This window comes from Chiloscyllium plagiosum, chromosome 21 (genome assembly GCF_004010195.1).
Source record: "Chiloscyllium plagiosum isolate BGI_BamShark_2017 chromosome 21, ASM401019v2, whole genome shotgun sequence".
In the NCBI taxonomy this organism is placed as follows: domain Eukaryota; kingdom Metazoa; phylum Chordata; class Chondrichthyes; order Orectolobiformes; family Hemiscylliidae; genus Chiloscyllium; species Chiloscyllium plagiosum.
The window spans coordinates 51235868-51262009 of record NC_057730.1 but is presented as its reverse complement, the minus strand read 5'-3'; the positions used below and the strand labels follow the sequence as shown (position 1 = coordinate 51262009).

General features: G+C 41.1%; 1 protein-coding gene across 2 annotated transcripts in view; it reads left to right on the top strand.

Moving 5' to 3' along the window:
- rhbdl1 (rhomboid, veinlet-like 1 (Drosophila)) overlaps positions 1-12314 on the top strand; it is a 256641-nt gene extending 244327 nt beyond the window's left edge. For both annotated transcript variants that reach the window (XM_043712056.1, XM_043712057.1), the window contains 2 exons: positions 9378-9438; positions 11223-12314. In XM_043712056.1, the coding sequence (XP_043567991.1) occupies positions 9378-9438; positions 11223-11494 (333 nt within the window). In that variant the 3' untranslated portion in view covers positions 11495-12314. The remainder of the gene's footprint in view (positions 1-9377; positions 9439-11222) is intronic.
- The last annotated feature ends 13828 nt before the right edge of the window (positions 12315-26142 follow it).

Here is a 26142-nt window from a genome sequence, read left to right as displayed (position 1 = left end):
AAATGTAATTATACCAAACAATGCAAATAAACCCACAGCAGCGTTGAGTTATACTGAAGGTCAGGTGGTATGCTGTCTTGCAGCATGTGATGTTTCTCTTGGCAAAGCGCAGTTATATATTGTGGCTATATTACAGCAGCTACATACACCCCAACAGTGAATTCCCAACTTCTGCCAAGTTGTCAGAGAACGTCAGGGCTGAAACATGCTGTTACAGCTGTTTATTGTCCCAGATGAGACAGACTATTATGATAACAGGAAAGAAATCCCTTCAGTTACAAGATTCAGGAGCACATTCATCCAACCTTTCATTAGGTTCCATCCCACTCCAATTTTGAACAGGAGAATGGAGCAAGCAGTATTTCTGCTAGTAACAAGCTACAACTGGGCCACCGGATGGTGTGAGTGTGCTCACTTTTCCAGGTTGTGTTGCACATGTACAGGGACAGGGTTGAAGCTTCCATTTTGCTGCTGCTTAAAGTCGAATTCCCAGCATGCATCATCATCCAGAGGAAGTGGGCGAGATCACAAAAACAGTACAGAAGAGGCCATTTGGCCTATCCAGTTTGTACTGCCAAAACAACGCTAAATCTACTCTGGTCCCGCTTTCCCACACTAGGCCAATAGCCTTGCATGTTATGACATTTCAAGTACTTTTTGAAGGTTGTGAGGTAGTTACAACCTGGGGTGGCATGGTGGCTCAGTGGTTAGCACTACTGCCTCACAGCACCAGAGACCCGGTTTGATTCCAGCCTGGGGTGACTGACTGTGTGGAGTTTGCACTTTCTCCCCCTGTCTGTGTGGGTTTTCTCTGGGTGCTCCGGTTCCCCCCCACAATCCAAAGATGTGCAGGTCAGGTGAATTGGCCATTCTAAATTGCCCATTGTGTTAAGTGCATTAGTCAGAGGGACATGGGTCGGTGTGGACTTGTTGGGCTGAAGGGCCTGTTTTCACACTGTATGTAATCTAATCTAAGAAATAGATCTGGGTGTCTTCCTCTTTCCATTCCTACTATGCTCTGGCTAAACTTTTAAATGGATAAGATCATCAAGATGTTTTGTTTTATATGGGGTGTGAGTGGGGCAGAAGACAGGGAGAACAATCCAGGTATGAATTTTATGAAAACTTGTCTCAAATGTTTAATTTTAGTCATGCCAGGTTAATGACCCAGTTGTAAACTTGTTAATGCTGTTTGAGTGGTCTTGTTTCTATAACATTAATATTGTTTCCATTACTGGGGTGGCACAGTGACTCACACCACTGCCTCGCAACGCCAGGGACCTGGGTTCAATTCCAGTCTTGCACTTTTTCCCTGTGTCTGCGTGGGTTTCCTCTGGGTGCTCCGGTTTCCTCTCACAGTCCAGGTTGGGGTGGACTGGCCATGCTAGATTGTCCCATAGTGTCCAGGGTTATGCAGGCTAGCTGGGTTAGCCATGGGAAATGCAGGGTTACAGGGAGTCGGTAGGGGGCTGAGGCTGGGTGGGATGCTGTTTGGAGGGTCGGTGGGGACTTGATGGGGCAAATGGCCTGCTTCCACACTATGGGGATTCCATGATACTGCTCTCTGTAAGCTGATACCCTACAAACACAGCACCATGAGAGTCCTCGCTTTGAGTTGGATACATCACGGTTTAAGATCAGATGCAGCTTCTTTACAATACTTGGCTTGAGGTAAGCTTGTGGTGCAGTGGTAGTGTCCTTACCTCTGAGCTAGGAGACCTATGTTCAAGTCCAACCTACTCCAGAACTGTAGGTTGCCCGTTTGCTGCAGGAGCCCAGCACATTGATGCCATCTGGTGGCTGAAACTGGAACAATGATTTTGCTGAAAGTCAATGGTCCCCTGTTTTGATTTGTTGAGATCAAATTAAGTAACAGTTGCACCAATTGCAGCGCCCGGATTTAGGCTCTTGGTGTGACCATCAAAATTCCATAAATAGCTCCATGATTCTATTTCATTCAAAAGAATTACATTCGATTGTCTTACTTAAAGATGTTTAACATTGCAGCTTCCTTTGTTGCCATGAGAAATGAAACCTTGCACATTTTGAACGAAGTGGGTGTTTTGACAATCAATTTAGAGTCTTAGAGTCATAGAGATGTACAGCACGGAAACAGACCCTTCGGTCCAACCCATCCTTGCCGACCAGATATCCCAACCCAATCTAGTCCTACCTGCCAGCACCCAGCCCATATCCCTCCAAACCCTTCCTATTCATATACCTATCCAGATGCCTTTTAAATGTTGCAGTTGTACTAGCCTCCACCACTTCCTCTGGCATCAAAAAGTTCTGTTAATGAACTTGGCAGATCACCAACAAACAGATCAGGAAGTTACACAGCAGAATGCCCAGGTCTCCTTGCATCATTCCCTTCCCTAATTTAAATGGTGATATGTTTTGAGGAAGGATCACTGGACCTGAAATATTAAGTCTAATTTCTCTCCACGGGTGCTGCCAGACTGGCTGAGCTTTTCCAGCAATTTCTGTTTTTCTTGTCAAACAGTGGCAGGTTGGGGAAGGAGGAGGTGTAACGGGACCTGGGTGTCCTCTTACACAAGTTGCTGAAAGTAAGCCAGCAGGTGCAGCAGGAGGTGAGGAAGGCAAATGGTATGTGGTCCTTCAGAGCTAAAGGATTAGAGTACAGGAGCAGGGATGCCTTGGTGCAATTGTACTGGGTGTTGGTGAGACCACACCTGCAGTATTGGGTACAGTTTTGGTCTCTTTATCAGAAGGAGGCTATGGAAGGAATGCAACAAAGGTTAACCAGTGGGCTTTCTGGGATGGCAGGACTGACAGATGGGGGGAGATTGGATCGGTTATCACTACAATCACGAGAGTTTAGATGAGTGAGGGGTGTGTTTCATAGAAACCTTCAATTTCTAACAGGATTAGAAAGGTAAATGTAGGAAGATGTTCTCAATGATGAGGGAGTCCAGATCAGGGGTCACAATCTAAGGATAAAGGATAGGCCTTTCAGAACAGAGGTGAGGAGAAATTTCTTCGTCCAGAGAGAGAAAGAGAGATAAGCCTTTGGAATTCTCTGCCACAGGACGCTCCTGAGGACAAAACATTGAAGATATACAAGAAGGATGTAGATGTAGCTCTGAGGATTAAAGGGATGAAAGGATATGGGGAAAAGTTGGAACAGGCTACTGAGATGGATGGTCAGCCATGATCATATTGAATGTCAGAGCTGACTCAAAGAGCTGAATGGACTATTCCTGATCCTATATTCTGTTCTTCCATGTTTCTATGTTGGGACAGTAGAATACAAGCTCTTCCTATCTCTGTCTGTCTGAACTACTCTCCATCATTTTAGTGCCAAATTTAACCTTTTAATTTTAGATAAAGCTAAAAGCTAGAAAATGTGACAATTAATGGTAAGCAAACAGAGATTTTGTGGTTTCCTTAACTAGTGCCCATTTTTTGCATGAGATAAAAATCGATTCCAGCAGTAATCCTGTGTGCTATGAAATCTGGCACATGTGGATATTTCAACAGTCAAGCCATGGAGTATTGCCTCGGAACAGGAAAGGGACTGTGCTGGAGTGATTTAAGAGGTCATTCAGAACAGTTCAACAGTCACCGAACAGCAACTGAACAATCAGTTAAGAGAGAGTCAAAGGAGGTTGTTAGAGTGCTTCAGTTGGCTGATTCCATGCAGTACGGGGAAATGTGGAGATCTTCAATTGTGGCAATAATTAGACACTATAGAGTGTAGCCTTGTAAAGCCAAGTGAAATGAAGTCTTGGGTAAAGAGATGGAGTGGCTGGGGGGTTAGCAATTGTTGGCAACAGTGTGGTTGAGGAGCTATGATCATGCCAGTATTTAGACATGAGATAATAGCCTGACCCAAACACAGGATACAGTCTCAGCAGTGGGATACAGTCTCGGAAGGGGGAATGCAGTCTCGGAAGCGGGATGCAGTCTCGGAAGGGGGATGCAGTCTTGGAAGTGGGATGCAGTCTCGGAAGTGGGACGTAGTTTCGGAAGGGGGATGCAGTCTTGGAAGCGGATGCAGTCTCGGAAGCAGGATGCAGTCTCGGAAGGGTGATGCCGTCTTGGAAGTGGGATGCAGTCTCGGAAGCAGGATGCAGTCTCGGAAGTGGGATACAGTCTCGGAAGGGTGATGCCGTCTTGGAAGTGGGATGCAGTCTCGGAAGCAGGATGCAGTCTCGGAAGTGGGATACAGTCTCGGAAGGGTGATGCCGTCTTGGAAGCGGATGCAGTCTCAGAAGGGGGATGCAGTTTCGGAAGCGGGTCAGCTCAGTTAGGAAAGAATATCAAGAAAGCCGGGCCTGGGAGTTCAAGGGAAGTAGTGAAACCAGCTATTGAGTAGAAAGCTAAGGTTGTGCTGGTAATTGGGCATGCAAACACTCTCAGAAGAAGGGATTGAACTACGCAGATATGAGCAGTCTTTGAGGCAGTCCATGAAAGAGTGGCTTTCTGAGGCTAGATCCTCAAAGCTGAAGGATTGGAATCCCTTGTAAAAGAGGGACTAGAATCTCAGTGAGTCGCTGAGAAATTCATGGGATCTGTCTTGACTGCATCTGCTATTAATGTGCTGTGTTGGGTATTCAACCACTGTTGAACAGTCCTAGCTACAACCCATGTTAACTGTTTCATCAATGGCCTTCCCTCCATCATAAGGTCAGAATTGGGTATATTCGCTGATGATTGCACAATGTTTGGCACTATTCATAACTTCTGAAGGTAACAAAGCAGTTCATTTCCAATTGCGACAAGACCTGGACAATATCCAGGTTTGGGTTGATAAATTACAAGTAAACAAATGCTACACAAGTGCCAGGTAATGACCATTTCCAACAAGAGAGTGTCTCACTATCACCCCTTGACATTCAATGGCATTATTATTGTTGAGACGCAGCATTCTGGAGCTAACCATTGACAAGAAACTAAACTGGACCAGCCATTTGGGGTGGCACAGTGGCTCAGTGGCTCAGTGGTTAGCACTGCTGCCTTACAGTGCCAGGGACCCAGGTTTGATTCCACATTCAGGCGACTGTCTGTGTGGAGTTTGCACATTCTCCCCCGTGTCTGTGTGGGTTCATCTGGTTGCTCCGGTTTCCTTCCACAGACCAAAGGTGTGCAGGCCAGGTGGATTTGCTGTGGGAAATGGAGGGTTACAAGCATAGGTAGAGAGTGTGTCTGGGTGGGATGCCTTTCAGAGGTTGGTGTGGATTTGGTGGGCCGAATAGCCTGCTTTCACACTATAGGGATTCTATATGAATACTGTGGTTACAAGAGCAGATCAGATGCTGGGAGTCCCGCAGCAAGCAGCTGATCTCCCGACTCCCTGAAGTCTGTCCCACTAAAAAGCACAGGTTGGGAGGGTGATGGAACATACCCCAGTTGCATAGATGAGTGCAGTTCCAGCAACATTTAAGAAGCTCGACACGATCCAGGACAAAGCAACCCACTTAAGTGGTGTGACCTCAAACATTCACTCCTTCTATTACTAATATTCAGTGGCAGCAGTGTGTATCAGGATGCTCTGCAGAAATTCATCAATGATCCTCAGCCAGCGTGTTTCAAACCCATGATCACTTCCATCTGGAAGGACAATGGCAGCAGATACATGGGAACACCACCCCCTGCAAGTTCCCCTCCAAGCCAAACACCATCCTGAGTTGGAAATATATCACCATTCCTTCACTGTCGCTGGATCAAAACTCTGGAATTCCCTCTCTAATGTCACAAACAGCGTATGGACTGCAGCAGTTCAGGAAGGCAACTCAACACCACCTTCTCAAGGGCAATTAGGAATGTGCAATTAATGCTGACACAGTCAGCAACACCAATGTTTCATGTGTGAATAAAAAGGAGTTGTTGACCCATAGCTGCCTCATGTTAATTCTGGATATTAAAATATGTCATGTAAGTATGTTGTAGATTGTTTTAAATTTTAACTTGTATGGTAACGTTCATTTTATTAATGTGGAATGTTGGGGATATTTTCTCTTAATAAGTATCTGGGACCTCACATTATCAGGGTAGACTTGGACACTGTTTAAGTACAGTTATCGTCTAGCGTATAAAATCTTAGACATTGTCTTTGCCTTAAACAAAATGTTATGGGTCCCTAAACTGATCAGACCAGAAATGTGATGGTATTGTTCAGGATTGTAACATACCAAAAATTTTTAATAACAATTGTATTTTTACAGAAATGTTAAGATAAATGTTAGTAAGTTCCTCAATCTTGTTGACTAATGAATTGTTACATTCTAAGTCCAGTGAAATGGTAAATCTACTTAGCATTAGATTATCATCATATCTTTTACGTTATGGAATTTACTTGTATGTCCATCTCTTGTCATAATATTTTACATGCTGTGCATCTTTACAACCATAATAATGAGACAGAAACCTCTTTCTTAATGTTTTAATGTTGTGTCTCATAAAAGCTAATATGTAATATTTATCATAGATTCTATTGTACATGTAAATAACTTTTTTCTATGATTGTGTGTACTTCACATTATGAAATACGCTGTTTTATGACTGCCAGTACATTCCAGTTTTTACTTCATGGTAAATCCAGCAACAAGTTCTGGTGCAAACACAGAGAATGCTGGAGAATCTCAGCAAGTCTGGCAACATCTGTGGGGAGAGAAACAGTTAACATTTTGAGCTTGGTAGGACTCTACTTCAGAACTTCTTCAGCAGCTTCTGTTGACTACACAGGCAATTTTTTTGATTTATCATTCATGGGATGAAGGGTCACTGGCTGGGCCAGCATTTATTGCCCATCCCTAATTGCCCAGAGTTAAGAGTTAACCACATTGCTGTGGGTCTGGAGTCACATATAGGCCAGACACAGTAAGAACAGCAGTTTCCCTTTCTAAAAGGCATTAGTGAACCAGATGGGTTTTTCCAACATTCAACAATAGATTCATGGTCATCATTAGACTCTTCATTCCAGATTTTTTAAAATGAATTCAAATTCTACCATGACGTGATTCAAACCTGGGTCCCCAGAACATTACCTGGGTCCCTGAATTAACAATCCAGCGATAATACCACTAGGCCATTGCCTTCCAGCAGTAAGAATCAGGAAATTATTATCTGATAGACCTTAGTCCTTCAGAAACATTACTATAAGGAAATTCCTCACTTAAATTTATGGTTTTTAAATTCCTGAAAATTAAACTTTAAATTAAATAACTTTAACTTAAGCGCAGTTTCCTCAAGCAATCAGTGTTAGAGCCAAAGTTGGGTTTATGCTGACAATTTTCCCTCAGAAAATACAATGTAATGATTGGAATGTTGTACTGTATGTGTGCGGTAAGATGTATTTCTGGCTGAAATAACTTGCAAACTAAAATAAATTACCAAACATAAAAGAAATGCTGCATAGTAAGGTACTTCAGGACCTGTTTCAGCAAAACAAAACCTTTAAGCCTTTATTAAATTCGTGTAGTGTACATTCCTAATTATTTACACTCATAAATAAATTACATTTTTTTTTAAAAATACAATATAAACGTAGTTATCATAAATAAATGTTAAAATTAAGTTGAGGTAGTGCAGTTTTATATGACCAGAACAAAAATAGCCACTGGAGACCTCTTTAGAGGTAAGAACAAAAGTAGGTGAGCCAGTGGCTGTGAAGATGGACTGAGGGCAGCAGGAAAAGGAGGAAGGTGAAGGGGACTGAGTGCGGAAGCAGCAATGTGGGGAAGGGTCTTGAAGGCAGGCAAGTCACACGGGAAGTCTGTAGGAAACCACTCTAAACCAAAACTCACCACATTAAATGATTATATTTCCGTTTGTTCGATGTTAAAGTGAAACAAGATTAAGTGAATCAACTTTAAATGGGGACTTACTGCATCAGTATATACCATGACAGGCTTGGCATTAAGATACATGAAGCAGCATGCTGTTGTAGTAATGTGATAGATATCCACAGAACTCCCCGTGACAAAGTTGGGGCTTGTACGGTCAAATGTAAATTATTTAAAATAGCACAATGACCTCTCTGGTGCTGAAAATCTATGTGTGGAGTGACATTCCTTCAGAATTTAACCATTGGACATCATGAAACTTATAAAAATCAGATTATTTCTGTTATTTTTTTTCTTAGTCAATCTTTCTTAGTTTTATTTCGTTTTCTGTATATTACTTGATATTGAACTAAGTATTCTAATTTTCACTTCCTGATACAGGCTGTGCATGACCGAGTGAGGATATTTCAGTCAGATTTGTGGGGCATTAATTAAGGAATGAAGATCCACACTTGTGAAATTGAATTTTCAGGGCCAAAAAGGTCATTTAGCAACAATTATTACTCATCTTACCATCAAAAAACACCTCACTTACTCCTGAGTGCACTAGCTCTAACTTTTTTGAATGTATTTAATGTGAAATTAATTGATAAGCGTTTCAAGTTTTAAACCTTTGCAATCATTTCAATGTCAAGTCTATTGACAGGAGCTGTTACAGCACACCCTTGTGGACAACCCAAGTATCTCTGACTGCAGTTTCTAGGTTTCTACATTGAAAGTTGCTGTCTGATTTACTCCATTATGATCTGGCACCTGTACTCTTACCACTGTTGCAAAATTCAGATATCATCACAAACTGCAAATTTCCCAATGGAAGTCAGGTGTTTGGTGTGTAATGCCACACTGCCTCACCAATTCTAAATGATACATAAAGCTCCAGTGTGTGTAATTGGCCTCATTTCACATCAGATCTTTTGTATCTTTGGGATGTCCCAAAATGCTACATAACTAGTTCAGTTATTTTGAAAAGAGGAGTTATTGCTTTGATGACAGATGGAGTGGCCGATTTGTGCTGAGGAACAAGAATAAACACCAATAGGTTTGTTCCTGGATGTGTTGGCTGAGGGAGGAACATTGCCCAGGTTACTGAAATGATGTGGAGGTGCCAGTGTTGGACTGGGGTGGACAAAGTCAGAAGTCACATGACACCAGGTTATAGTCTGACAGGTTTATTTGAAATCACAAGCTTTTGGAGCGCTGTGTCGGGTGAAGTCACTTCACATGACGAAGGAGTGGCACTCCGAAAGCTTGTGATTTCAAATAAACCTGTTGGACTATAACCTGGTGTCATGTGACTTCTGACTTTGTCCAGATTACTGAAAGAATTCCACTGCTCTTCTTCTGATGCCACTGAGGGATCTTTTATGCTGACCTGAGACCCTTGGTTTCGTCTTTCATCTGAATGATTGCACTGACAACAATTATCTCAATTGAGCGCTAGATTATGTGCTCAAAGCCTGGACTGAGTCTTGAGTCTTTAAGGGTGAAGTGTCAAAGCCAATGCTTACAGCGTAATTGGAGAATAACAGCATCTGAGTATGTCACAGCATGTTATCTATTATCTTTCAGAATTGGGCTGGAATGAGGTGTCCCTATAAACTACTTCGAATGATCTTGGCCCTTGTCTGCAGTAAGTATCTTTCTTTCAATAACTTTGTACCCTACAGTAATTATTTATGTCCTTGCCCCAACATTACAAATTAGAATCACAATACTAATTGGACATCAAAACTATTGAGAACATTCTACCTGTTCTGTGCAGGTTCATTCATTTTCTGGAAAATTCTTAACGTTTTTGTTTAATACTATCAAGCTGGGAGGCTGTGGCTTTTAAAAAGTGAGCATTGTGGAGTGTAGGGCCTGTTCTCCACCTGGTAGTCTAGGGTTGAAAGAGCCAAGAACTCTTACTGAGTGCAGTAGATACTACTCCTCCTTGGTGCCGCATGAATAAATGCAGATGTATCTTCTAGGCTCCTCTTTGGCTTGAACAGCAGCAAAAATGTTGCAGTGTGCATGGCGCATGCTCTGCACAGTTACTTCTTAAAATAGACACTCCAGGTCCTATGTAAATTGTCAGATCCCAATGTACATATTACAAAGAGTCAATGGCCTCTCTGCAGTAGATCCTGTGGGAATGAAAGCTGGCCATAAAACTAACTGAACGGGGCATCAGGTCATAGCCTACCACAAACCACCTATTGGACAAAATGCCTCAAAATCTCCCAGCTTCTCCCTTTCCACTAGACTTGACAAATTGTCAACTTTTCTGGTGAAGGTAGAGGATGGCAAAGTAGAAACAATATCCCATTCACTCCCACTGCACAGAACCTCAACTTACCAGATTTTACCCCAACAAACCAATTTCCTGTCCATTTCAGTTAACATTCCAAGGTGATAAACCTCTTTATATTTAGAAGTTTGGAATAATGTAATTCATGTTTCATCTGGAAATTCATAAAACTAATTGATGGACAATGTTGCAATTTAGACCATGAGATGTAGGAGCAGAAGTAGACCATTCAGCCCATTGAGTCAACTCTGCCATTTAATGAGATTGTTGTCGATGTGATTATCCTCAGCCCCATTTATCTGCTTTCCCCCCTCAACCCCTGATTCCTTCTTTGAATAAAAATCTATCTCAGCCTTGAAAATATTTATTGACTCAACCTCTACAGCCCTCTGTGGTAAAGAATTCCATCCTCGAGGAGAAAAAAAATCCTCCCCATCTCTGTTTTCAGTGGGTAATCCCTTATTCTGAAATTATGCCGTCTTGTCCCAGACTGTCTCCCACAAGGGGCATCTACCCTAACAAGCCCCTAAGAACATTGTATGGTTCAATAAGGTCACCTCTCGTTTTTCTATATTACAATGAGCCCAGGCCCTATCTGCTCAAACTCTCCTCATCTGAAAATCCTTCGGCGACTCAGATCAATCCAGTTTAGAAACATAGAAACATGGAAAATGAGGAGGCCACTCAACCATCAAGCCCACCTCACCATTGAATATAATCACAGTTGAACATCCAACTCAGTCCCCGAATCCCGTTTTCTCCCCATACTCTTTGATCCATTTACCACGAAGAACGATATCTAATTTTTCGTGAAAATATTCAATGATTTGGTCTCAACTGCTTTCTGTGGCAGAGAATTCCACAGGCTCCCCCACTCTTTGCGTAAAGACCATTCTCCTCATCTCAGTCCTAAAATGCCTCCCCCCCATCCCTAATTCTGACCTCCCCAGTCATTGAGTACATCCCTCCTCTGTTTAAACTGTCTAGTTCTGGTGGAATTTTATAGGTTTCTACGAGATCGCAACCCCCACCCCAACCCCACTCATTCTTCTACATTCCAAATAGTCCATTATTTTGTTCTATGTTTTGAAGTTTTAAATTTGCGTTGTGTTTCATTTTGGCAGTGAGCTCTGAGGTTGGCCGTGCAGTATGGCTCCGTTTCTCCCCTCCACTTCCTTCTTCTGGTCCCCAGCCCAGCTTCATGGCACATCTGGCTGGTGCAGTGGTGGGAATCAGTATGGGACTCATCATCCTGCGCAGCTATGAGGAGAATCTCCACCAGCAGTGTGCCTGGTGGGTCATGGTCTTCTCGTACGCTATCTTTGTCATGTTTGCAATCTTCTGGAACATTTTTGCATATGACCTCCTGGGTGTGCAGATCCCACCCCCGCCGTAGGTAACCACACCTCGGCTTTGGAATCTGTCCCAACAGAGAGGTTTATTTGGCTGCGGAACCTCTTTGTGAATGAAGAAACATGAGGTGGACCTTCAACGAGCAACTGTTAAAACTGACCTTTTGACTACCGATTTTTATCATCATTGTGATTGGCAGGATTTGTATCTCAATGACTAGACAATGAGTAACCACCACACCGGTGGTAGACATCACTTGCAAATTTTTGGGATTTTGAGAGTATAGATGGAAGATTGAATTTTATTCTGGTGGAACCAGCTGTTGTGGAAGTCTAACACTATAAGTGGAGCTTCTGTTTAACCTGCAATGTGGAGGGTACATTCAATCCCTGTAGGACTGCATCCTACTTCCCTAAGGCCAAGAGAATTTAAGTGCAGGTTGGAACAAGTCAAGGCTTAAGAACCAGGTATGCCCAGGAATACAGCCAGAGTGTTAGCAGCTCAATCCATTTACAGGTTACAAGTACCCAGCACTGGTAAGCTACCTGCTATAAGTCTATCTTGGATGATCATTATCTGATAAGATGGTGTAAACAGGAATAAGTTAGAAAGCCCAAATTTAAAACACACACAAAACTCATTTTACTAGCTCTCCATTTTCTCAAGAACCTTGCTGTATTTTGTGTACATTTCATCAAATGGGATGTGAAGATATATTGAAAAAAAAAATTTGTGACAAGAATTATATTGTGAACAATGACCTACACCATACTTCCCTTGACCTATTAAGTCTGGTTAAATTGGTTAAGTCTAATGTGTTAAATTTCATACAGATGTTTTCAAGCTAAAATGTCTCAATAAATATTGACCTTGATCACAAAAGGCTGTTTGCATATGTTTGAACAAAAATCTAGATTTATCAGTTTGGCATTAAGAAGTACCACAGGGGCTGAAGCCTGAGGTTGGAAGATTAACATTGTTTGACCTTTCACTTGATACCTACACCATTTGTGATCACAATCCCACAACAGGGGAAGTAACCTTTTGAAAAATGCCTCTTGGAACTTCATTCCAAACTGAACAGAATGTAATTTTCTATATGACTCTGTATGAGTGAGCTCAATACTTGTACTCAAGAATAGAGACAAATCTAAATCAGCCAGATTTACAGATAGTTACATTGTCTAACTAACAAAATAATAGAATCAATTACAAGGAGAAAATTCGAGGATTGCCTGAACGGTAATAATTTAGTAACAACCAACATGGCTTCAAGATGAAAATCCTGCCTAGAGCTTCTTGACGCTTTTGAGAATGTGACATCCTAAGTGGACTCGTGGAAAATCACCTAGATAAGCAAAAGAAAGCCTTTGTCACATTTCTTCAAATGCCTGAACTAAAACAGTAGGATTTCACAGTGCCACGTGGTGGAAGGGTGATGGTGAACTGGGAAAGCAGGTTGTGATTGGAGAGGCCAGAGTGTTGGTGGAACAGCAACTATTCTTAACACACGCTAATGATACAGATTCAGAATTCATATGCAAAATTTATAGGCCAAAATTGCTAAAGCAGAAGGAGGATAAGTAGCCAGAGACATTTAAAAAAAAGTTTGATGGAACAGTGATTGTGAAATTTAATACAAACAAGCACAGGGTACTGACTTTTGAAAGAATATATGAATATTGTGGTCTAGAATTTAGAGCTAAAATGGAAGGGGTCTACACATGACTTATTCCTTAATCTAGCTAATCTTGTCTTCCAACATAGTATTACCAGGGCTAAGGTGAATAGGTCACTTGCCATGCTCCTTTCTAATGCAATAATACATAGTCAGTTCTTTAATATATTTCAGTGGTACGACCATAGTATGTTGATGATTACAATGTTGATTATAAACAAGGCACAAGTCAGGAGTGAGATGGAATATACTCCCCACTTGCCTGGATGGGGGCAGCTCCAGCAGCACTCATGAAGCTTGACACCATCCAGAACAAAGCAACCTACTTGACTGGTATTTCATCCAACCACCTTAGACATTCACTCTCTCCCCCACTGATGTATAGTGGCAGTGGCGTGTACCATTTAGAAGAGACACTGCAACAATTTATCTAAACAACACCTTCCAAACCCACGACCATTACCACCTAGGAGAAGGGCTGTAGATGCACCACCATCAGCGCGTCCTACTCCAAATCACACACCATCATGACTCTCATGAAAGATCTCTCATCCTTTCATTGTCAGTGAGTCAAAATATAGAATCTGCATTCGTTACAGCAGCGTGGTGTACTTACACTACAAGGACTAAAGCAGTTCAAAGACCCAGCTTCTTCAAGATCATTCAGGATGGGTAATAAACGTTGGCCCAGCTAGCAATGCTCATACTCTGTGAATGAATTGAAAACATTCATTCATGAATTGAAAACAGTCAAATGGGCTGTTGACTGCCTCAACAATGTGGCTTTTATTAAAGGTCGAACAGCCATTTGGCTTTAAGTTTCCTTGTTTAGTCTGATCACTGAAGGCTAAACAAAGCAGGATAAATGAAACAAAGTTCTCCCTTGAAATGATGACTGCATAGTGACAGAATTCCACTATTCCCTGGCATTTCTTAAACATTCTTTCAATAAAGATTCATGTTCTCTCTCTTTGTACAAATGTACCAATGCGTGAAGGTTTGATGCTCTGCTAAGCCTCACTGGGATATGCAGAGCTGAATTTTTTGACTGGCATCAGTAAGCCGATGCCAACACTTTTTGGAGGCTCAGTGCTAGCCTATCTTAACAGGATTACAGCCAATTAACAGCAAAATACAATATTTAGGAACTGCAGGTAGCGCATAGATGTGCGAGGGGCCAAAGGGAGTGGCTGGTTGGCAGTCCAAATGGGTAAGAGATTGGTGTCAGTTAGATTAGAGAGTAATACGGCACAATCTGCAAGTCCCTAAGCAAAGATCTCAATGGTGTCACTTGAATTACCTCCAAATGTCTGTGGACCTACTGTGACAGACCTGCTCACTTTGACTCAATGTTGAAAGCTCACAATCATACCTAAAGATCCTGGGTAAACTGTTTAGGACTGATAGGAGGAGAAATCCCTTCACCCAGAGAATGGTGAGCCTGTGGAACTCACCACCACAGAAATCAGTCAAGGCAAAAATATTGTATGATTTCTAGCAGGAATTGGAAATAGCCCTTGGGACTAAAGGCAGCAAAGGATATTGGGGTAAAGCAGGAACAGGTTAATGAGTTGGATGGTCCACCATGATTGGTAGAGCAGACTTGAAAGGCCTAATGGCCTACTCCTGCTCTTACTGTTCTATGTTTCTATCACATGCTAAAATTCAGACTGACACTCTGAGACTATCTCTGGTTCATAGCAGGAGGCCCATGGGCTTCAGGAAAACACCACCATTTTACCAGAATAGGGACCAACTGTCCTGCTAAGTATCTGAAATGGTCACCTACTTCTTGAAGGTGCTTAGCCATTAGTGTTAGTAGTCAACCCACATGGTGGCTCAGAGGTTAGCACTGCTGCCTCAAAGCACCAGGGACCTGGGTACAATCCCAGCCTCGGGTGACTGTCTGTGTGGAGTTTGCATATTCCCCTCAGGTCTGTGTGGGTTTCCTCCCACAGTCCAAAGATATTGAGATTAGGTAGATTGCCCACAATGTGCAGACAGGTGAGTTAGTCATGGGAAATGCAGGGTTATGAGAACGGCATGGGTCAGGATGGGATACTTTTCAGAGGGTCAGTGTGGACTGGAGGATGAATGGCCTGCTTCCACATTGTAGGGATTCTGTGATTTGATGGGAAATTGGAATGTCTAGTGTACTGTGCTCATTTGAATTGCATTTCTCTCCACTGATGTGACCTGAACCGTACTTTTTGCTATTCTTTCATGGACATAGACACCACTGGCAAGGGCCAGCTTTTGTCGCACATCCCTAATCATCCTTGAATTGAGTGGCTTTTTTGGCTATTTCAGAGGGCAGGTCCATGTTGTGGAGAGTCTGGAGTCAGAGACCAGAGTGAGTAAAGACAGCAAATTTCCATCCTTAAGATATCAATGAACCAGATGAGATTTTATCATGATAATGCTCATGCCTGCCAAATAGTGGAATATATTTTAATTTTCAAGTTAATCAACTGAATTGAAATTCCACCAGCCGCCATAAAACATCACCTTAGGCTTCCAACTCACTGCTCCAAAGGCATTCCCACTATACCACCATCTCCAAATACTTAATATTTACAGTCACAGAGATGTACTACAACACGGAAGCAGACTCTTCGGTCCAACTAATCCATGCCGACCAGATATTCTAACCTAATCTAGTCCCATTTGCCAGCAGTTGATCCATATCCCTCTAAACCCTTCCTATTCATATACTCATCCAGGCGCCTTTTAAATGCCGTAATTGTATCAGCCTTCATCAGTTTCTCTGGCAGCTCATTCCATACACACACCACCCTTTGCATGAAAAAGTTGCCCCTTAGGTACCTTTTAAACTTTCCCCTCCCACCTTAAAACTATGTCCTCTAGTTCAGGACTCCCCCACCCCAGGGAAAAGACTTTGCCAAGTATCCTATCCATTCCCCTCATGATTTTATAAACCTCTATAAGGTCACCCCTCAGCCTCCAACACTCCAATGAAAACAGCCCCAGCCTATTCAACCTCTCCCTATAGCTCAACCCTCCAACCCTGGCAACATCCTTGCAAATCTTTTCTGAACCCGTTCAGGTTTAACAACATCCTTCCTATAAGCACATCTTTGTTTCAGAATTCCAGCATCTACAATATTTTGCTTTTGGATGTGAAGCATTTTCTGTATCACACTTCAAAACAAGATATTTTGAAAGATTCCAACCAATTAGTTGGAATCTGCAGATAAACTGCAGGGAAACTCCCCAAGCAACAGATTATCCTTTACTGACCCTTGAATTGAAATGTGTATAACTTCTAATTACTTTAGCAATCACACTGAAAAGAAGAAAAGCCAGCCTGACCTGTAATTAACCCAAACATTGATTTCAACAAGGCACTGTAATTATACTTAATAGTATACAGGGGAGCAGCAGGTTAGTACAGATTGTATTACATTCCATCTGCGAAATAACATACTCTCCATCTTTTACTGTGAGGAGCACTATTGAGAAATGTACTCATTATAAGTACGTTTTAAATGGAATAGTTTCAGGGGAAGTTTCAGGATGGTTGACTTGTGAGAAATAATAAGACTTTTAATCAGGAATTAGGTATAAAAAATGTAACCTACTACACAATTAATTGAATTTCTCATATTTGTTTTTTTTTAAAAAGTGTTAGATACTTGCACTTCAGACAACATTCAATTTCTAGTCAACAATCTGAGTACAAATTTGATTTAAACTAATGCTCAGAAACGATGCTTCACTGAAGTATCCATTCAAACTTATTTGCATGTTGCTGAACTTAAAAATCTCTCATGAGTCAGACCCTTTGGAAAGCATTTTAGAAAATATTCTTTTTAAATTATTCCTTAATATGTGTACAAGCAGAAACCTATGCAATTTTACTAACAGAGCTGAAAATGAATTTATCATAAATAAACATTGAAATCAGTGTCTAATCTGATATTAAAAACAGAAAATAATTTTTACAAAGTCTACACAGAACTATTCACTAAATTTATTGGTAATTTCTTAGCAAATCACTTTTGGTAACAGTTGAACGCATTCAAAAGATATTTCTGCTTCTGCTGCATTGGCCTCACATCTGTATTCTGCCGACATTATTCCTATCGTTGTTAAAATTGTTAACAATGTGGGAATGACTGGATAAGCTGTATTTTGTGATGTTGATTGACAGAGACGTACATTATTCTTGATGAAGGGCTTTTGCCCGAAACGTCGATTTTGCTGCTCGTCGGATGCTGCCTGAATTGCTGTGCTCTTCCAGCACCACTGATCCAGAGACGTACATTGACCATGTCAACAGGGCTAACTCCCCTGCATTGAAATAGCGCTGTTGGTTCTCAGGTATTTTAGTGTTATTGTGCTCAAAAGAAACCCTCCAGCTTAATTATTGGGAGCTCTATAAACAAGTGCATTTAATTATCGGGTAATATGAAGCGGGTGGACGGACATTATTTGATTCCACTTTGCCTTAGTTTAGTCAATTTCAGGTGAACGCGGGAAGAAAAAGTGATAAAATCTCACAAAAACTCCCAGGCTACAAAAGTTTAAATTCCCAGAAGATGTTTGTTAATTTTGAGCCTGTAAGTGGTAGCACTTGTTCTCCTGTTCAATTGACTGGGCTGCCTGCAAAGGAGTTTAAAAAAAAAGGTATATGACACTAAAATAAATATTAAGCAGGCCAATAGAGGGCAACATACTGTACATGAAACAACTTCAAATACTTTATTCCACAGGCTGCCGTTTTCAAAGGATGTTCACCTTCTCTGATTTCGCATTACTGCAAAGCTTTGAAAGTCATTTTACGGATGGTTTGTAGCACTTTGATTTGGCAAGTTACTCACTTATAAAACATCTGTTGTGGCTAAACATCCGTTTGAAACGTTGAGGGGCCAATTCTTCAAAGCAGACCTGAACAATTAGAAGGTTGATACAGTTGTAAGGGAATCAGCTGTGGAAGGAACTAGAATCTTTATGAGTATCAGCTCAAGTACTCAAATGAAAGCACAATACTGCAGATGCAGGACGTCTTAAACAAACACAGAGAAGGCTGGAGAAACTCAACAGGTCTGGCAGCATCTGTGGAACAAGAAACTGAGTTAACGTTTCAAGTCCCGAATGACTCTTATTCAGAACTGAAACATTAACTCTGTTTCTTTCTCCACAGATACTGCCAAGATCTGCTGCATTTCTCCAGGATTCTCTGTTCGTGTTTCAATTTAAACTCTGCTTAGGCTGGGTAGAACTCTCTGCTGGAGGAAAATATTCTCTTCAGTAAGTAAGTGTAAGACATTACAAAGGAAAGTGTTACCTAATTTACTATCAATTTCAATCCAGCAAATAAGATCGCAGATGGGGGATGACCCTACTTTAAACTTTCCCTTTATTGTAAAGATTTTGATCTCAAAGTCGCTCCCACCTATAAAATTACATTTTGATTTATAAGAGATTTCTTAGCAATTAACTATAATTTCTCAGTTGATATCGAATGGGCAATTTGAAATATATTCCACTTCTATTGCTGCTGAGCAAACATTCAGGCCCAATTGGAAAACAGAAGTAATTAATCTACTCAATGTTGCCAAGTTGTTGTGGCCATTAATTTTATTCAGCTTAAACCAAAGTGTGAAAAATGCCTTTATTTCATGATAATGTGGATCATCATTGATTTAATTGGATATGCCACTCAAGAGGTCTAATGCTGCTTTAAGGATGTTGTCGCACAATTTGACAAACCACAAGAGACTCAGGCACACGTCATGATCATTTATTCAAGTAAACACAGAGAGAAACAACTGTAAGACTAAGGGCTGCTAAAATCCACAAGTTTTCAGCTTTTTAACTCTTTAGGTCACATACTGAATTTGTATTCTGATCAATTTATAACCAGAGGTCCCTTGTTTCCCACAGCACATATCTCAGGCAATGTTCATGTCTAGACAAGGCCTCCCCTAATCCTGTTGATTGTTTACTCTCAGCTGCATCCTCATTTCTGTCACACACTAGCTGCTCTGGATTTTTGCCATCTACTTGCATTTAATTTACTACAAGCACTTCTAAACTGAATCCATATTTAATCCTAATTTGGCGATGCCAGTGTTGGACTGGGGAGTACAAAGTTAAAAATCACACAACACCAGGTTATAGTCCAACAGGTTTAATTGGAAGCACACTAGCTTTCGGAGCGTTGCTCCTTCATCAGGTGATTGTGATGAAGGAGCAGCGGTCCGAAAGCTAGTGTTTCCAATTAAACCTGTTGGGCTGTATAACCTGGTGTTGTGTGATTTTTAACTTTGTATTTAATCCTTGGAACAATAACCCTTTCAAAGGATCGCCACCAATTTTGGCAAGGTTCTGACCAGCATAGAGTATTGGATTGCCTGACTGGTGTCAGTAATATTCTTGAGGACCTTAATTCTTGCAACCTGTTAAAATTTTAGAAACTGTCGAAATAACTCAAGTTATGCAGCATACAATTCAGAGATTAATGCATGTCCTGTTTAAAACAAAAATGATTTGAGTTGATTTTAAAGTGAAAATCTTTCCACTTTTCTTACAGAGTGAAATAGTTGTAATGTTCATAATGTATTAACAGTTGTAAAGGGTTGTAAAATATTAGTATACCAGCTGATAGCATTATGGTTTAATAGACACCACTGTTTGTACAATGGAGAGCTTCATATATATACACCAGAGTGTGTTTCTGGAAAACAACCTGGATTGACAGCTGGAACACCAGAGCTGAAACGTATGGTGCTGCAAAAGCACAGCAGGTCAGGCAGCATCTGAGAAGCAAAAGAGCCGCCGTTTCAGGCGTCAGCCTTTCATCAGGAACGAGGCCTCGGATGCTGCCTGACCTGTTGTGCTTTTCCAGTGCCACACTTTTTAATTCTGATCTTCAGCATCTGCAGTCCTCCCTTTCTCCTAGCCGGAACACCAGGACTGTCTGTAGAGGTTTAGTTCCTACGCCAGCTAACTAAGGGGGGTAATTCATAATCCTCACATTAGTAAAATGTTTAAAAAATTAGCACTTAAAGTCACTTAAATTCACCAGTCTTCCACCATTCTTGACTGAAAGTGCATGTTTTGTCTACTGGCTCCCCCCATAAAACACCTTGGGACATTTTATTGCATGAAGGTCGCTAATATTTGAGTCATTGAGATGTACAGCATGGAAGCAGACCCATCAGTCCAACTCCTCCATGCCGACCAGGTATCCAAATGAATTTAGTCCCATTTGCCAGCACTTGGCCAATTTACCTCAAAACCCTTCCTACATATCCAGATGCCTTTCAAATGCTGTAATTGTACCTGCCTCCACCATTTCCTCTGGCAGCTCATTCCATACACGCACCATCCTCTGCATGAAAAAGTTGCCCCTTAGATCCCTCTTGTAGCTTTCCCTCTCACCTTAAATCAATGTCCTCTAATTCTATACTCCCCTACCTGGGCAAAATATCTTGTCTATTTACCCTATCCATATCCTTCATTATTTTATAAACCTCTCTAAGGTCACCCCTCAGCCTTCTACGCTCCAGGGATAACTGCCCCACACTATTCAGCCTCTCCCTGTTGTTCAAATCCTCCAACCTTGGCAACATCCTTTTAAATCTGTTTTGCACCCTTTCAAGTTTAACATCCTTCTATAGCAGGGACACCAGAATTGAAGACAGTATTTCAAAAGTGGCCCAAGCAATGTCCTGTACAGCTGCAACATGACATCCCAACTCCTATACTCAATGCGGTCACCAATAAGGCAAGCATATCAAATGCCTTCTTCACTATCCTGTCTACCTGTGGTGCCACCTACAAGGCACTATGAACCTGCATCCCAAAGTCTCTAGGGGTAACACGGTGGCTCACAGCACCAGGGACCTGGTTTGATTCCAGCCTCGGGTGACTGTCTGTGTGGAGTTTGCATGTTCTTTTTGTGCCTGCATGGGTTTCCTCTGGGTGCTCTGGTTTCCTCCCACAGTCCAAAAATGTGAATGTTAAGTGAATTAGCCATGCTAAAATGCCCATCGTGCTCAGGGTGAGGTTAGGTGCATTAGGCAGGGGTAAATGTAGAGTAATGGGGAATGGGTTTGGGTGGAGTACTCTTTGGAGGGTCAGTGTGGACTTGTTGGGCTGAAGGACCTGTTTCCACACTGTAGGGGTTCTAGGATTCTTTGTTTGGCAACAGTCCCCAGGACTATCATTAAGTGTATAAATCCTTCCCTGATTTGCCTCCCCAAAATGCAGCACCTCACATTTATCTAAATTAAACTCCATCTTCCATTCCTCAGCCCACTGGAACAAGGTCCCATTGTACTCAGAGATAAACTTATTTACTGACCACTACACCACCAATTCTTGTGTAATCTGCAAACTACTAACCGTTCCTCCTATATTCACATGCAAATCGTTTGTGTAAATGACAAAAAGCAGTGGAGCCAACACCGATCCTTACAGCACACCGCTGTGAAAGGTCTGCTATAAAGTACTCATAAACAACGCCACAGTCTGAAATTGATTCATTATCAAGACAAACTTTGAAAGAAATCTTTGAAAATCAGGCCTGAAGTACAGTTCTGAAGAATAGTCATACTAGATTTGAATTATTAACTCTGTTTCTCTCTCTCTGTAGATGCTGCTAGATCTGCTGAATTTCTCCAGCAGTCTCAGTGTTTGTTTCATATTTCCAGCATTCACAGTATTTTGCTTTTTTGTTGTAGCATTCTGTGAATGTTGGAAAGCACATAATAACAGGAAATGCCAGTGAAAAGATCTCAGCACAGTGGGCAGTATCAACTGAGGGAGAGAAAAACCAATTAATGTTTCGTGTTCATGACCTTTCATCAGAACAAGTCAAAGATGCAAATGTTTCAATCAAAGGGTGGGTGGGTCTCAGACAAATGGAAGGTCTGTAAATTTGAAGTTTGTCCTCATTTCCCTGAAAACTGGTTGAACGGTAGGGTTTGGGGCCTGGCGTTTCTGCCCCTCTCCCTTGTAAATTGCTGTTTCTCTTAGACAGCTGTTAATATTAATTGTTTGTAAACTGTGGTGTTTAATAAAATTTAAAAAGAAATGGAAAGTCTGTAACTGGGAGAGGACAGAATGGAGATTGGGCAAGGACAGAAACAAATAACCTGCTAACTGTACACAGAATCATAGTCATACAGCACGGAAAGAGACCCTTTGGTCCAACCAGTCTATGCTGACCATGTTTCCAAACCAAACCAGCCTGCCTGTGCTTGGCCTATACTGCTCCAAACATTTCTTATTCATGAAAGTAACCAAATGTCTTTTAAACAATTGTAACTGTACCTGGAGTCAATGTCCTAGTGACATTATTGCTCGACTATTAATGCAAAGACCCATGTGATAATCTGGGGACCTGCGTTTGGATCCTACCACAGCAGATGGTGTAATTTGAACTCAGTAAAATCTGAAAGTAGAAGTCTAATGATGACTGTGAACTGATTGTTGAGGAAAAAAACCCATCTTGTTTTTCACTAATGCCCTTTAAGGAAAGAATATGCCATCCTACCTGATCCGACCTATATGTAACTCCAGATCCACAGCAACGTGATTGACTTTAACTGCCCTCTGGGCAATAAATGCTGGCCTAGCCAGTGATGCCCTCATCCCATGAATACATTTTAAAAAACACTTTCACTGTGAGATCCACCCTGTATTAAAAAAATGCTGATGACCAAAAAAATATTTCATTTTCTGAAATTGAACTCAAGGTGGGAGTCTGAAAACCTGAAAGATGATGTTCCTGAAGTCTACATTGGAGCCTCATTGGAATGTTCAGCAGGCAGAGGAGACCTGGGAGCAAGGATGAGAATAAAAGTAACAGGTGACTGGGAACTTGCAGCTCTGTTTCCAAATGAACTATGAGCAGGAGCGAGACAATCAAACCTGCTCCACTTTAAATAAGATCATGACTGATTTGACTTCCCTACAATCCTGCCCATCCTTATAACATTGCATCCCCTTGCTCATCAAGAATCTATCCGCTTCTGCCTTAAAATGTTCAGGGACTCTATGGAGCATGGATAGGGTAAAGAGGTAAGGTCTTTTTCCTGGGGTCGGGGAGTCCAGAACTAGAGGGCATAGGTTTAGGGTGAGAGGGGAAAGATATGAAAGAGACCTACGGGGCAACTTTTTCGCACAAAGGGTGGTATGTGTATGGAATGAGCTGCCAGAGGAACTGGTGGAGGCTGCAACAATTGCAACATTTAAGAGGCATTTGGGTGGGTATATGAATAGGAAGGGTTTGGAGGGATATGGGGCAGGTGCTGGCAGGTGGGACTAGATTGGGTTGGGATATCTGGTCGGCATGGATGGGTTGGACCGAAAGGTCTGTTTCCCTGCTATACATCTCTATGACTCTCTGTGAGAGTAAAGAAATTCTCATCTGTGTCTTAAATGGGTGGCTCCTAATGATGCTATAGTGACCCTAATTCTAGATTCTTCCACAAACGGCAATATCCTTTCTATATCCCCTGTCAAAACTAGGGATGTAAAAGTATAAATGGTGCGTTGATAGGCTTTGGTCTTGTTGTTTAACAAAGTAGAAGAAAAGTGCTGCAGACGTGACTTTTTCTTGGAAAGGCATTGGTTATGTTTGAGGATATTGTGTAATATGTTGCAACATTTACACCTACAGACTTACCCATTGCTCTTCATTATCTTCGATAAGTATAATTTAAATATGATGTGGAGACACCGGTGTTGGAATAGGGTGGATAAAGTCTGAAGTCACAAGACACCAAGTTATAGTGCAACAGGTTTATTTAAAATCACAAGCTTTCAGAGCGCTGCTCCTACATCACCTGACATTGTGTAACTTCTAATTTAAAATACAGAGCTGACAGAAATATATGATCATAGAACATGGAACAGTACAGCCCCTTTGGCCCTCAATGTTGTGCTGAGCATTTATTTTAATCTAAGATCAACTTAACCTATACACCCCTCAAATTGCTGCTGTCCATTGCTTGCCTAACAGTCGCTTAAATGTCCCTAATGTCTCTGACTCTACTACCACCGCTAGCGGTGCATTCCACGGACCCACTATTCTCTGTGTAAAGAACCTACCTCTAACACCTCCCCTGTACCTTCTCCAAATCACCTTAAAATTATGACCCCTCATGACAGCCATTTCTGCCCTGGGAAAAAGTCTCTGGCTATCCACTCTATCTATGCCTCTCATTACCTTGTACACCTCTACAAAGTTACCTCTCTTCCTTCTCTCCAGTGTGAAAAATCTTATGGGTGTTTTGTTTTTGGTAAACATGCCTGTTAACATTTAAACAGTTAACAGACATAATTTTAATTGCTTAATTTTAATTCGAGTCAAGACCTTTCGGAATTTTGTTTCAATCAAGCCACATCATACTTACAGATTGAAAGCAAGTGTAAAACACTCAAAAATCATCTGGTCTCCCCAAAGTCCCACCCTGCAGGCTTTATTTCAGTTGACTCCAACATCTCATGCTCTACAAATGGACCTAATAAAGCTAGTGGTCATGTGAACATGTGCGTGATAGCTTTTATTGAAGGCACAGAATTGCATTTCTATTTAACAACAAAATTTATTAGAAAGGAATACATATAATCTTGACAATTTATTTTACAAAATATTGTAATGTAATGAGACGGCAAGGCCAGTAAGGCCAAAAATCACTTTTAAAGAATTCAGCTATAAAAATATACAAATCAGTGTTGCAAAAGATCACAATTAACTATGGCACATTTCTAGTGAATGACTGGATGCAATGTAGGGTTACACTGAACTCAAGTAACATGGAGCAATATCAATTTGCATGTCCAGTTTATTAACAGAGGCGAGCACAAAGTAATCATACAACTAAGTAAACCATCAGTGACAAGTTATTGCATTATAATGCAAAGCGAATGTAACAGAAGAACCACAGAATTTGGAATGGCAAAATGTTCCCGCGTCAGGAATTCTAAAAAAATTAAAAATTCAATCACGGTGAACAGTAATTGAGCAGAGCAGCATAAACAAAACCAAGAGAAATGCTGATGAAACTCACCTCCAAGGATTAAATCTTTGCTTCAGATTATGCATTTTACCTTAAACGTAGCATGTGCTTGTGGTAAGACAATCATCACTGGACTTCAAAATACTGGACTTCTAACTGAACAAGTTATGGAATTAGGCCCCATGTTCCTGAAGTTTAATTCAGAGAAACCTTTTTAAAAAGTGTAAAATCAGCAAATAATCTAGACAGAAATTTCCCCTGGGAACTCTGATTGCCGGGCATGATGGACAGAGACTTTAGCTATAACAGGAAATGGGGTTTCTGCCAAAATTTACAACAAAAGATTAAGAAAACTTGAGAAAAATCCTGGTGTAAAGTACTTTATTAATGGTGTTATGACACGGGGTAAACCCTCCTGCTTAACTGAAACCAACAACAACAGAAAAGATTTATCCCACGCAGTAATTTGTGAAACTTCGATAGGCCAAGAACTACTTAAAGTAAACATTAACAACTTTATTTCTTAAAGTATAACAGAGAATAATTAACTAACAACTATTACAACTCCTTTCTCTAACCTATTGTTTACTTTCCCCTCTACAATACTGGTCCGATAAAAGTCCTGATTAACATTTACCAAACAAAACTTCTTATCTCAAAACCAGACAGCTTTCAGTTCTTCTCTGTATTCCTGTCTTCTTTTCTTCTTCTTGGGGATTCTGTTTCATAGTTTACTGATCAATAAAGGTACCTTTAAGAGGGCTATTCTTCAGGCAGTCTTTACATGCTAGCGGTTTGGCAGTTCTCCTCCCAACTGTTCAATTTTCCTTGGTCTTATACCCCCAAAGCATTGGATTGTGTCATTAGCTTTTAAGATCGTCAATATACTCAATTTAAACTCGATTGGAGGTTGGTATTTTGGGGTATAATTTAAACTGATTGGTTGTATCAAATTTGTTTTTGTCTCCAGGCAACCAGCTAATTGAGTTGTTTGACCAAATGTTACATTATTTT